Source organism: Dermacentor albipictus, chromosome 2, assembly GCF_038994185.2.
Source record: "Dermacentor albipictus isolate Rhodes 1998 colony chromosome 2, USDA_Dalb.pri_finalv2, whole genome shotgun sequence".
In the NCBI taxonomy this organism is placed as follows: Eukaryota; Metazoa; Arthropoda; class Arachnida; order Ixodida; family Ixodidae; genus Dermacentor; species Dermacentor albipictus.
In genome coordinates, this window is record NC_091822.1 from 41698126 (window position 1) to 41710823 (window position 12698).

General features: G+C 49.7%; 1 protein-coding gene across 1 annotated transcript in view; it reads left to right on the forward strand.

Moving 5' to 3' along the window:
• LOC135900700 (uncharacterized) overlaps positions 1-12698 on the forward strand; it is a 53830-nt gene that overhangs the window by 26753 nt on the left and 14379 nt on the right. Inside the window, exon 4 of the mRNA XM_065430245.2 lies at positions 105-214. Coding sequence (XP_065286317.1) covers positions 105-214 — 110 coding nt within the window. The remainder of the gene's footprint in view (positions 1-104; positions 215-12698) is intronic.

Here is a 12698-nt window from a genome sequence, read left to right on the forward strand (position 1 = left end):
CTGTTTTTGCGTGTGTGCGCGAATTGTAAAATGAAACGGTGAACGATCGGCTGCTCAACGACGTTCGAAACCTTTCTGACGCGCGTCTCGTTTGTTCTTCGCAGCACGGTCACCAACAGCCGTGAGCGCTTTGTGGTGATAACACTCAGCGCACTGCTACTTCTCATCGGCGCCTCGCTGTTCGCCATTCTCATCACGCTGCTCTCAGATGACCGTAAGTGGGCACAAATTGTTAGCGCCTTTGCTCTACCACGTGACACGACGGCGCACTAGGCTGCGATGGCTGTAGGAGTGCGGAATCCGTTTAGAACAATTAGGTTGTTAATCTTACCCTTTGCGGTAGCTCGATATCTACGCAGTCCCTTGTAGACCACAGTTGTGGCTCAATTCCGGTCCGCTGCTGCCTTGTTTATGGAAAATGCCCGAGATAGAGTACATAGATCGGTGTTGCGTAAGACCGCCGAGTCGTCTTGATCAACAATATTCGATGTTTACCGCGTGCTTATATTTTCTACTTCGATCAGACTCTTTAAAAATTAGCCTGCTCTAGTTGCATTTACAGAAGAGGCGCACGTTACTTGCGCGACAAATCGCAGTGTCGAAATAACGCGGGAAAATGTGATGCTGGGCTGCTTGGCGGAAACTTCTGAATTTCTGTGGCGCAAGAAGCAACCTGCAAGAAAGAACAGATGGACAACGGAAACGCCAACTCGGAACAAGTTCTCTTTTTGTGAAAAAGTGGATCATATAGTAACTGCTTGAATGCTGTTATGATCTGGTGTGCTGAAATTAATGCGGGGTTGCTTGCCCGGTAGTGCATTCACACTTGCACGATTCGAATTGTTCTGGTCACCACAGAGACGCATCTCCAGTGAAGAAGAGAAACAATGAAGCCGATATTTAACGAAACGTGCGTATAATTAAAACAAAGCATAACACCGACAAACCAAGTAAACACGATGCCATAACAAAAACGTTCATGCAGCCCTGTAAGATCTCACTCAACTAAACAATTATTTAAAACCGTAAGATCCGTGAGCGGTAACAATTACTTGACACGCGTTGCGGTGCGGTGCAGCTGCAGGGCGTCGCTCGCTTGAGTCGCCGGTCATGAGGCGTCGGTCGCTTCTTTAGAATCAGCCGCAGCTCGGCCAAGGAGCCACAGGAGAGGAGTGGTCAAAAGTTCTTGCCTTCCGCATTATATCCCCAGGATCCGCGAACACCACAGGCTGGAGGTAGCACCGAGTCCGGACTGTCGCTGAAGTCCTGAATTAGGGCCCGTAGCCCGCCAGCTTCGCTTCTACGTCCGGCGCTGCTGACGTCTTGAGGTTCGGAGCCGGAGCTCGACAGCCTCGCTTCCTCAGCCCGGTGCTCCTGAAATCTTGAGGTTCGGACTCGCCGCCCCACAGCCTTGCTTCCTCAGCCTCGCACACATGGCTTCTTCTCAACAGAAAAGAAATGCCACTTTATTTCTTCTCCTCCCTCTTCCACAACTCGCGTGCATTCTTGATTGGCTATTGGCCGAGGTGCCGCGTCCCGCGAGCTCGCACCGAATGACACTATTCGGCAGTCCCCTTTTTCTGCGCAATCTTTAATCCTTTTCTTTCCTGTCTCCTTTTTCTTTACTTTCCTATCGTCTCTTATCTTCCGTCACTTCCTAATCTTTATAGGTGACCTGGGTTAACCTTGTGTATGTGCTCTCCCATGGGTATAATATATTAGGTCATAGCGGCAATGTACGTTTGGCGCCCGCAGGATGACGCGTTAGGCGCTGCAGAATCCCCAAGTTGGGCTCCATGGTGGGTGACCGCCATTGCTGCCGAAAAGAAACCGAACTACTATGGGAACGCCAGCATTTCGCCGCATACTTGGTGGTCACCCTCAAAAGAGGGGACGCACCAATAAACTAAACACATGATTCAACAGACCAAGAGAGACCTATCCGAAAGTCCATGTCGTACACAGTGAGAACATTGAAAAACCAGCCAGATTCATTTTTCCATTCCTAGTTCCTAAATATTTGACCGAAGTCTTACGGTCAGGTTGTAAAGTGATTAAAATGGCTAGCGGGGACCTTCTTGAAATCTCTCAGAAACATCAGTACGAGAAGCTCGGCAATCAGTTGACGTTTGGTAATATCGCAATTTCTGCATCATCACACCTGTCAATGAGCTCGCACGGAATTGTATCAGAAGCAGATCTGCTAGAATTGCCGGATTCTGAGCTCCTGGAAGGGTGGAAAGATCAAAATGTCACCAATGTAACACGTATCATTATTAGACGGGGCAACAAAGAAGTCTCCACCAAACATCTTGTCCTAACATTTGCATTTAGCGTTCTGCATTAAACCATTGAAAAAGTATACGTTAACTGTCCGATGATATATCCTAAACCTTAGACTGTGTTTCCAATGCCAAAGGTTCGGCCACAGCTCCAGGGGCGTAGCCAGGGGGGGGGGGGGGGGGGGGCTTATGGGGCTTCAGCCCCCCCCGAAATTTTTTCGTGCTGTCCACGCACCGCCGACCAAAGCGACCCCCGGCGCCGGAAATCACTCTGGATTTTGTCTAGAATGTCTTTTTGACGCTGGAAAAGACATTTAACCGCGAAGATTGCAAACTTGGGCTGGATTTCGTGGCAACGCCCATACACCGGGAGTTACATAACGCCAAGCAGTCCCATCCGAGCACAAAGTTTCAAGGGCGCTTTGATGGTGAGCGGGCTCGCCGCGGCACCTCACTGAGGCCACGGAATCTATGGAGCGCATGGATATCAATTGCGAAACTTTATGGGTATCAATCTCATAAGCTCTTGATGTGAAAGGTGCATTGACATTTCCAAAGTTGTGCTTTAGATTTTCAATTGTGGAACTTTGTGGGTTTAATGTTGTTATAAACATTTGACGCCAAAGGTCTATTGATTTTTCTAAAGTCTTACATCGGAACATACAACGAGACAAGCCAAATCAACACACTAGCAGACGAGCTGACAAAGTAGGCAGCGACGTACAATGAGACGAAGCGTTGGGGCGGTTCATTTGTGCCGTCATGCCACATAAAAAAGATATGAACATTTTTTTTTAACCTACGCCAGAACATCCATGTCAAGACACTAAAGCCAGCCAAAGTGACTATGTTCTTATTTCTTTTTCCTACTTTGACTATTATTCGCGAGGACACATGAGCCTCTTTTTTTTTTGTTCTCGCTACCCTACCCGCGGGCTGCCAGAGCCAGCCAGAGCGCATACGTTTTTCTCGTATGGCCCCGACCACCGTGCGATGCACTTCGGTGCGCGTTCGGTTTGCTCTGGCCGAGTGGATTTTCACCTGACAGAGTTTTGGACGCCTCCTGGCTAGCAGGCGAGAAAAAAAAAACAATGGTCGCTCGCCGCCATCACTGTGGGGACTCGAAGGATTGCACCGCATTCATTGAGCGGAACCTTTCCGGAAAGTCTTGTTTCGCCGCTGTAGGATATTGAGCAGTATGCGTATGGTTCTCAGTGGACCAAGCGTCTCATGTTTTCTTCGGTATTCCTTCCGTAGCCCGATTAGGTGCCCGAAGTAGGCATTCTATTCTGGCCAACATGCTTTCCTATGCGTTTTTTTTTCATTTCGGTGCCTCCGCCTCACAGAAAAAATTACATTATTGCAGCGCAGCGAATTGTCGCATGGTGAAAGTTCGATTTTGATACTTCTTTTGCCGAAAGTAATGGGTGACGGGACGCTTCAGTTGCCGGATACGTTTATTATATTATTGCGAAGGCAATTATATGGACACTCCAGGCGCATTCCTGCCGTCGCCGTCGCCCTCATGTTTCGTATAAAGTCCAAGGGTGATAACATCATGACCACGCGCTGCATGCTGTATGTGCGAGTGAAAGCGTAGGAGGGGAGCTGGAATGGGTGAGCCGACGATGGTGGCTCAGTCTTGTCTGCGCAAAGGAGAAAAGCGGGGAGCAAGCGCGCCGGCTTCCGTCGCGCGCAATACATCGGGGGGAGTGGACGGAATGGGTGCGGAATCTAGGATTCTGTGAATCTATGATTGTGCAACATGTTCATTTGCCTTTTTTGACGCATTATATACAGTTACTTCTTCTTACATACATAGACTCATTGGAGACTTATACGTATACCTAAATATCTTGTTGCGAGGTTTTGTGTATACATGCAGTGAACTTTGTTTCCAGTGACACTTTTTGTCCTTTATCAAGCCGTATTTTCGCATTTGTATATCCCATTGTATCTTTGAATTTCTAATGTAAGAGGGCGAGTCAAATGAAAGTGAGCCTACCCTAACCGCGCAATAATGGTTCGGTTCATTATCTGCGAGGCATGCGCGTAGGAGAACGGCATGTCTCATTTACAAAAGTGACACGCAGGTGTGAAGATAAATGTTCTTTAATGCTCTCATACACTGGGTTGAATATGGTTGCGTCACATAATGGACACTTCAAAAGTTGAACAGCTCGGTGCCGCGAAGTTTTTCACAGCTGAATGTGTTTCCAAAACAGAAATTAATCACCATATGACTGCCGTGTACGTTGAACACTTCATTTCATTGACCACTGTGAAGCGTTGGAGCAAACGGTTCAAAGGACGTTGCAAAGGCATTCCAAGACCGGGCCAAAACCGTCGTTTTGGCCCGGTCTTGGAAGTTAAAGAGAGAAAGTTAAATCCTAGTGTCTGTTGGAAACAGAACTTCGATTTAGGGCCTGAATTTTGTTTAAAATATTTTGAAAAATTCGAAAGTTTGAAAAAATAGAAGCACGACGTGTACAAACTAATAGCTATGCATGAAGAACAGATATTGTGGTTCTGTAAACGGCATTTATTATAACAGTCAAAGCGGACAAATTTGTTATGTCAATTTGTATCTTACGTGAATTGGTTACGTTGTGTACAAGGGTTCTGCAAAAGCCGTATTTCCACAATACTAATTTTTTTTTTGAGATTCATGTGTAGCATATCTATTTTGTCCGCTGTAGATGTGCTATTGAATGCAATTCACAGAATTGTGATATCATTTTTCATTGTTGAGTCACGGAGATTTATTCTTGATAGTTTCGTTTTCTGAAGATTTTCAACTTTGGCCAATTTTTAATAAATAATGGACCACCTAAATGAAAAATTCGAAACCAGTAATCACTAGAATTAAACTTTTTCTTTTAAATCCAACAAACCTCCTCAAATTTGGTGAAGTGGTTGCAGGGAAAAGGAATTCCCCTTCTACATGTACTTAAACAGGAGCACCCGAGCTAAAGCTTCCTCTTAAGGAGGAGGCTGAGCTGCAACGTGCAGCTATATATATATATATATTGTTACAAGCACGGGGAAAAGGGGTTTATTCAGGCGTGCGAGAGCAGGAACGGCAGGCTACGAACAACAGGAATGGCCGCTGCACAGTCTTCGTTCTCCTCTTCCCCTCTCTTCTTGATCCCCGCGTCCCTTTGACGCGCTTGGACGTAACATACCTCCCCTCGCAGACAAAGCCCCCTGGGCGAGTCAACTAGCTTGTCGTGGCGTGCATGATTTCAACCGTGCGACATGCGCGACGTGTGTCCTAGCAGAACGTCTACCAGTGTTCGTGAGGCGCGCGAGAGTATAGTTCACTTCGCTGACTTTGTCGATGACAACATACGGTCCATCGTAGTTTGCCAGCAGCTTTTGACACAAACCGCGCTTCCTTGTGGGAGTCCAAAGCCAAACGAGATCACCAGGGTTATATGTAACTGGCCGATGTCGTGCGTCGTAGCGGGCTTTGGAGTTTTCTTGTGATGCCAAAGTCCGAAGACGCGCAAGTCTCCGAGCCTCTTCAGCGAGGCACAGCGTATCGGCGACCGTAGGATTGTCGTGGTGGTAAAAAGGGAGGACAGTGTCGAGCGTATACCGGGGCGGCCGAGCATATAGAAGGAAGAAGGGGCTGTAGCCGGTTGTCTCGTGCTTGGCGGTGTTATATGCGTAAGTAATAAACGGTAGAACTTCATCCCAATTCTTGTGATCGGAAGCAACATACATGGAAAGCATATTTGTGATCGTTCGATTAGTGCGCTCAGTGAGGCCGTTCGTTTGCGGATGATATGGCGTCGAGTGCCTGAGGTGCGAGTGACACAAACGCGCAAGCTCTTCCACTATATCCGCCGTGAATTGACGTCCCCGGTCGCTTATGATAACACCAGGTGGTCCATGTCGTAGAACAATAGCGTGAAGTAAGAAAAGCGACACTTCGGTGGCCGTTGCTGATGGTATAGCCGCCGTCTCGCAATAGCGTGTGAAATAGTCGGCGCAGACAATTAACCAGCGGTTCCCCTTAGATGACTTTGGAAAAGGGCCTAACAGATCAATTCCAACTCGCCGAAAGGGTGAGCTGGAAGGCGGCACAGGTTGAAGGAGACCAGATGGAGCAGTGGTTGGGCGTTTCCGACGTTGGCACTGTATGCAGCTGGCGACATAAAACTCAACCGAATGTCGCATCCGGGGCCAGTAAAAGCGTTCTTGAATGCGATAAAGTGTGCGCACAGTGCCTAAGTGCCCGGAGGTAGGGTCATCGTGCATAGCCTGAAGGATTGCTGGCCGGAGACGCTCCGGCACCACTAGAAGGAAGCGTGCACCCGTGCTTGAGTAGTTCCTTTTGTACAGGAGCCCGTCACGTACACAGTAGCTGCTTGTTGCGCTTGAATGGGCAGAAGTAAAGAGTGGCTCCAATTTAGTGTCTGTCCGTTGTTCTGTTTTGAACGCATCGATATCTGGAAAATCGGGTGTCACAGAAGCGACGAGATGATCAAAATCGTCTGCGTCGCAGTCCGTCGTGGCAAGCGGCATACGGGAAAGGCAGTCTGCGTCCGCGTGTTTTCGGCCACTCTTGTAGGAAACAGTGAAGTTATATTCCTGCAACCTCAAAGCCCAGCGCGCAAGGCGACCACAAGGGTCGCGAAGGTTCACGAGCCAGCACAGGGAATGGTGGTCTGTGACGACTTGGAATGGGCGTCCGTACAAGTACGAGCGAAATCGCTGAACCGCAAAGATTACAGCGAGGCATTCTTGCTCTGTCACCGTGTAATTCCGTTCAGGTTTGCTTAATGAGCGGCTTGCATAAGCAATCACGTGCTGACGGTCGTCATAGCGTTGGACCAATACGGCACCCAGACCAACGCCACTAGCATCTGTGTGGATTTCTGTCGGCGCAGTAGGATTGAAGTGGCGAAGGATAGGTCGAGAGGTTAACAGGAACTTCAGCTGACGAAAGGCAGAATCGCACTCGGGTGTCCACTCAAACCGTGCGTCTTTATGTAGCAGATTTGTCAGAGGATAAGCGACGTCAGCAAAATCAGGAATAAATCGGCGAAAGTAAGAGCAAAGACCCAGAAAACTACGAAGTTGCTTCACTGACTGCGGTGCACTGAATGCCTCGACAGCTGCCGTCTTGAGGGGATCAGGCCGGATACCGTCTTTGTCAACAAGATGACCCAGCACAAGGGTTTGACGGTCACCAAATTTACATTTCTTGGAGTTCAGAACCAGGCCGGCGTTTTTGATGCAGTCGAGGACAATATCCAGGCGCGTATTGTGCTCATTGAATGTGCGCCCGAATATAACAACGTCGTCAAGATAGCACTACAGATGTTCCATTTTAACCCACGCAGAATGGTGTCCATGAACCTTTCAAAGGTTGCTGGAGCGTTGCACAACCCAAATGGCATCACATTGAATTCGAATAATCCATCCGGGGTTATGAAGGCTGTTTTCTCTCTGTCTGTCGGGTGTATCGGGATTTGCCAATATCCTGAGCGCAGGTCCACTGAAGAAAAATAAGAGGCCGAATGAAGGCAATCGATTGCATCATCAATCCGGGGCAGCGGGTAGACATCCTTCTTAGTCACGGCGTTTAATCTTCGATAATCGACGCAAAATCTCCAGTTACCGTCTTTTTTTCTGACGAGTATGACCGGAGCTGCCCAAGGACTCGAGGACTCTTGTATTATCCCATTTTTCATCATGTCACTCACTTGTTCCCCGATTATCTTGCGCTCGTTAGGCGACACGCGGTAAGGCTTTTGCCTGATCGGGCGCGCAGATCCCGTATCGATAGTATGGCGCGTTCGTGACTCGGGAATCGAGAACGCTTTGTCTGGCGTCGCAAAGTCAAACACTGACAGATGCTTAGAAAGCGTATCCACCAAGGTATGGCGCTCCCTTGTGCTGAGCGACTTGTTTATCATAGACAGAAGCGTTTTGTCTGAGACTTGGCGATGGTCAGCAGGTTCACACGGCGAGTCTGTTAGTACGGCTACGGACGAAGACGTGAATTCTGTAAAGTAGGCGAGTTTCAAGCCATCTGGAAGCAGGACGGGTTCTGCCGAGCAGTTGGCCGTCCAGAAGCCAGCACGCCCGTTGCCGATGGATACCACACAATGAGGGACAAAAACGTTCTTCTTCACACAATTTATATGCATTGGCTCTACGGAGGCATCGAAACTGTCTGGAACTGCACCGCGACATACAACCGGCACGCACACCGAGGTGGACGCAGGCACAACAATATCTGCAGACACACAAAGTTCACCTTGACTGCAAGTCTCCTCTAAGAGCCCGGACGAAACATGTCCATCGACGCAAACTTCCCCCGTGCGACAATCAACAGTGGCACCACACTGCCGCAAAAAGTCGATGCGCAAAATCACTTCGTGCGTCGATCGGGGAATAACTACAAACTCCGTCGCGAAAACTCCACCAGCCAAGGACACTTCAGCAGTGCACACACAAACAGGGCGCAACGACTCGCCGCTCACTCCACAAAACGTTGCAGCCTGGTCCCACGGAAATACAACTTTGCGCCCCAACCGACCTTTAAAACCGAGACTCATTACGGATACAGTTGCCCCGGTATCCACTAAAGCCATTGTAGGAACACCATCCACAAGTACATGCACTTTGTTCTTAATCATAGCAACTGCAGGGGGCATTTCTGTCGATAGCACGTGTCGAGCGACCTCACCCCCATCGGCCGCGCTAGCTAGTTTTCCGGTTGTGAAGGCGAGGCTGAGCGGCGCACTGGCGATGGAGATTGACGTAAACGCGGTGCACGAGAAGTTGGCGGTGGCGTCAAACTCCTGTCAGATGCCGGCGAGCGGCTCCGGAAGCTTCTCTGCCAGTAATCGTTGCCAGGAGGGACGCCAGCTGACCAAGAGGTGGTGCACTGTTGAGTTGTCCTCGTAGGAGGTGTGGTCCTTGTTGAAGACCCCGATCGACGATTCCACGTTGTTGGGCGACGATTGCAAAATCTCGCTATGTGGCCCGCGACACCGCATTGGAAACACACCGGCAGATGCCGCAAATTTCGATGTTCCTGCACGTAGTCACGCATGTTGCTGTCGACTGCATAGCCAGCAGGTGAGTCCCATTCAACATGGCCAGGCATCGGCCGCCCGGAGGCGTGCGTGCGGCGAGGGCGTTGGTCGTAGTCATGATCTTGATAGCTGAGGGTCCCTCTCGTTTGTGGGGTAGACCTATACTCGACGGTCGCTGAGTGAACCGTGGGTTGCCATGCGGTCGAAACGGCCGTGTTTCGCATCTCTTGTGGTAAGTACGCACCAGCGATGCCGGGTGTGCAACGGTACATCTCTTCCCGATGGAGCAACTCTTCGCGAACAATCTGCCGTATTGTTGATGGAAGGTCAACACACGAACTCGGGTCTACACTTGCCACCGTTGTGACATTAGCCAGGCGACCAAACTTCGGTATTATCCGTCGCATCTTCAGCGTCTCAAAGGTCCTGCAGTGGCGAATGACGTCAGACACGGAATCCAAGCTTTCTTTGCCGATCAAAAAATTGTAGACGTCTTCGGCTATCCCTTTCAACAAATGTGCAACTTTGTCCTCTTCAGACATTTGAGAGTTCACTATTTTGCACAGTTTCAGCACTTCTTCTATATAAGTCGTACAGGTCTCGCCGGGAATCTGAGCTCTTTGCGAAAGCGTCTGTTCGGCGCGTTTCTTTTTTGCGCTAGAGTCTCCAAAACACGCTCTGAGCTCCTCTACGAAAAGCTCCCATGAAGTGAGCGTGTCTTCGTGATTCTCATACCAGACGAGTGCTGTGTCGGTAAGGGAAAACACAACATTTGACAACTATGCGGTCGAGTTCCAACCATTAGATCGGCTCACCCTTCGGTAGTTTGTGAGCCACTCGTCGACATCTTCTCCGGCTTTTCCTCCGAAAGTGAGTGGCACCCGGTAGTATTGCCACGGAACGCCAGGTGCTGGCCTTGAAGCCGCGTCAGAACCTTCGGGAATCTGGCAGGCGTATTCAGTCATGTCAGGTGATGGTGGCGGAAGTCCGGCAAGGCGACGGCTTCGGCGAAGTTGTAGCAGCGTAGGCTCCGTGGTTACGAGGTGTACCCCGCACCGTCCACCAATTTGTTACAAGCACGGGGAAAAGGGGTTTATTCAGGCGTGCGAGAGCAGGAACGGCAGGCTATGAACAACAGGAATGGCCGCTGCACAGTCTTCGTTCTCCTCTTCCCCTCTCTTCTTGATCCCCGCGTCCCTTTGACGCGCTTGGACGTAACAATATATATATATATATATATATATATATATATATATATATATGTATGTATATATATATATATATATATATTGGGCCAGTGGCGTAGCCCCCCCCGAACAACATTTCTGGCTACGCCACTGCACAGCTCGCAGAGTTGTCGTGGTCCAATAACCTGTGCAAAGTGTGGAGTCCATGGCCACCCTCCAGAAATTGTGGTGGCACACCTCACTGTGTAAACTGCGATGGTGACCACGCAGCCTACTCACGTTTCTGCCCAAATGGGAAAAAAATAAAGACATAATCACCCTAAAAGTCAAGGGAAATATTTATTTTAAAGAAGCCCGCAAGAGGTGCTGATATTTCCAAAGCACACCTTACGCTGATTCGGCGTGTCAGAGGACAGCATCGCTCCGGCCAATGCCAAGTGCCCAGCCCACGTGCAGCGAGCTGGCACATTTGGCTCCTGCCTCCAAGATGGAAGGAGGTAAGCCTACTCCACCCAACGAGCAAACAAGCCAGGCTATCCGTGGGTTGCCGGCCCCATAAATGTCATCTGTGGCAACCTGCCCTACGCGGAGTGATCCCGCAGGACCGATAGCGGCCCCAAAGGTAGAAGCAGTCAAGGGTGCCTCAACCTCCTCGGCCCCTTCTAGCGCTGACAAAAGCCAGCGCAGCTCAGATACAAAGGCAGCCCCATTGACCTCCGGGCTCGTGGGCGCAGCGGTCTTGCCCCCAGAGGCGGGACTTTCTCGCGGAACTTCTGGCTCGCAAGAACGCGTGATTGGTGCCTCACAAGAGGCAGTGGACACTACACCTATCCTCAGGGCGCACCAAGCGCCTAAAGAGCGGCGAGGCTCCTTCGACTGCTCCAGGAAGGACAAACACCGCGTAACAAGGCCTCGAAACGACTCTCTAATATAATGCAGCACATCCTTTTTTGTACACACAGCACCAATTTACTTTCAGAATGTATACATGAATTATACAATGGAATGTCGGCGGCCTTATTAGAAACCTCGATGATGTGAAAGAACTTCTCCATAAACACAATCGAAAAGTGCCGTGCGTACAGGAAACGCACCTAAAATTGAAACACAAGCTTTCTACGACAGTTCGCTACGTTTCGTAAGTATCGCGATGATGCCCTCGCATCATCACGTGGTGTTGCCATTGTAATTCGTAAAAGCATAGCGTGTCAATGTTTACAGCTACAAACACCCCATGAAGCAATGACAGTTCGAGTTCTCGTGGACAGACTCATCACCAGTGGCTGGCTTTACAGACACACGCATTACCATTTACACAAAGATGTATTTCAGCTCCTTATAGATGAATTGCCGGAACATTGTCTCGTTCTTGGCGATTTCAATGCGTACACAAGTCTGGCTCTACTCTCGTATCTATGCGCGAGGTTGTCTTGTTAAACAGTTTCTTTTCTCCACTGGTGTGCGTCTCCTGAATAAAAAGCAACCTACATATTGTTGCAGGGAGAAAGCAGGCCCACGAGTGTAAAATAACGTATATTTACAACTGGCGAATATGGCGTTCAGGCAACTGCCAGACTTCGCCTTCGTCTAGGCCAATCCAACTTCGTTCCCTTCACCGTAACATCACCCTCCCGGTGGAGTAGCTCCGTCCCGGGGCAAATTATAGAGCCTCACTTAATGGGGAGACATAGGGCTTAAGCCTGGCGACGTGAACAACATCGCTGGTGACGTTGCGATGCACTGAAGGCTGACCGACTGGGGCGATCTCGTATGTCACGTCGGACAGTTGGCGTAAGATCCGGTACGGACCCGAATACCGGGAAAGTAGCTTTTCCGACAAGCCGACGCGACGTGAAGGCGTCCAGAGAAGGACAAGGGAACCAGGTGAAAATTGGTAGTCTCGGTGCCGAAGGTCGTAGCGTCGCTTTTGAGAAGCTTGCGAGACAGTGAGTCGATGACGGGCGACATCTCGGGCCTGGACGGCTAAGTCAATAGCATCGCGAGCGTAACCAGTGCTGGGTGATTGTACTGCGGAAGGTAGCAACGTGTCAAAGGGCAAGGTGGGGTCGCGGCCATACAAAAGGTAAAATGGTGAAAATCCGGCAGTGTCGTGACGGGAGGAGTTGTATGCGAAAGTGATGTACGGTAAAGCGACGTCCCAGTCACGGTGA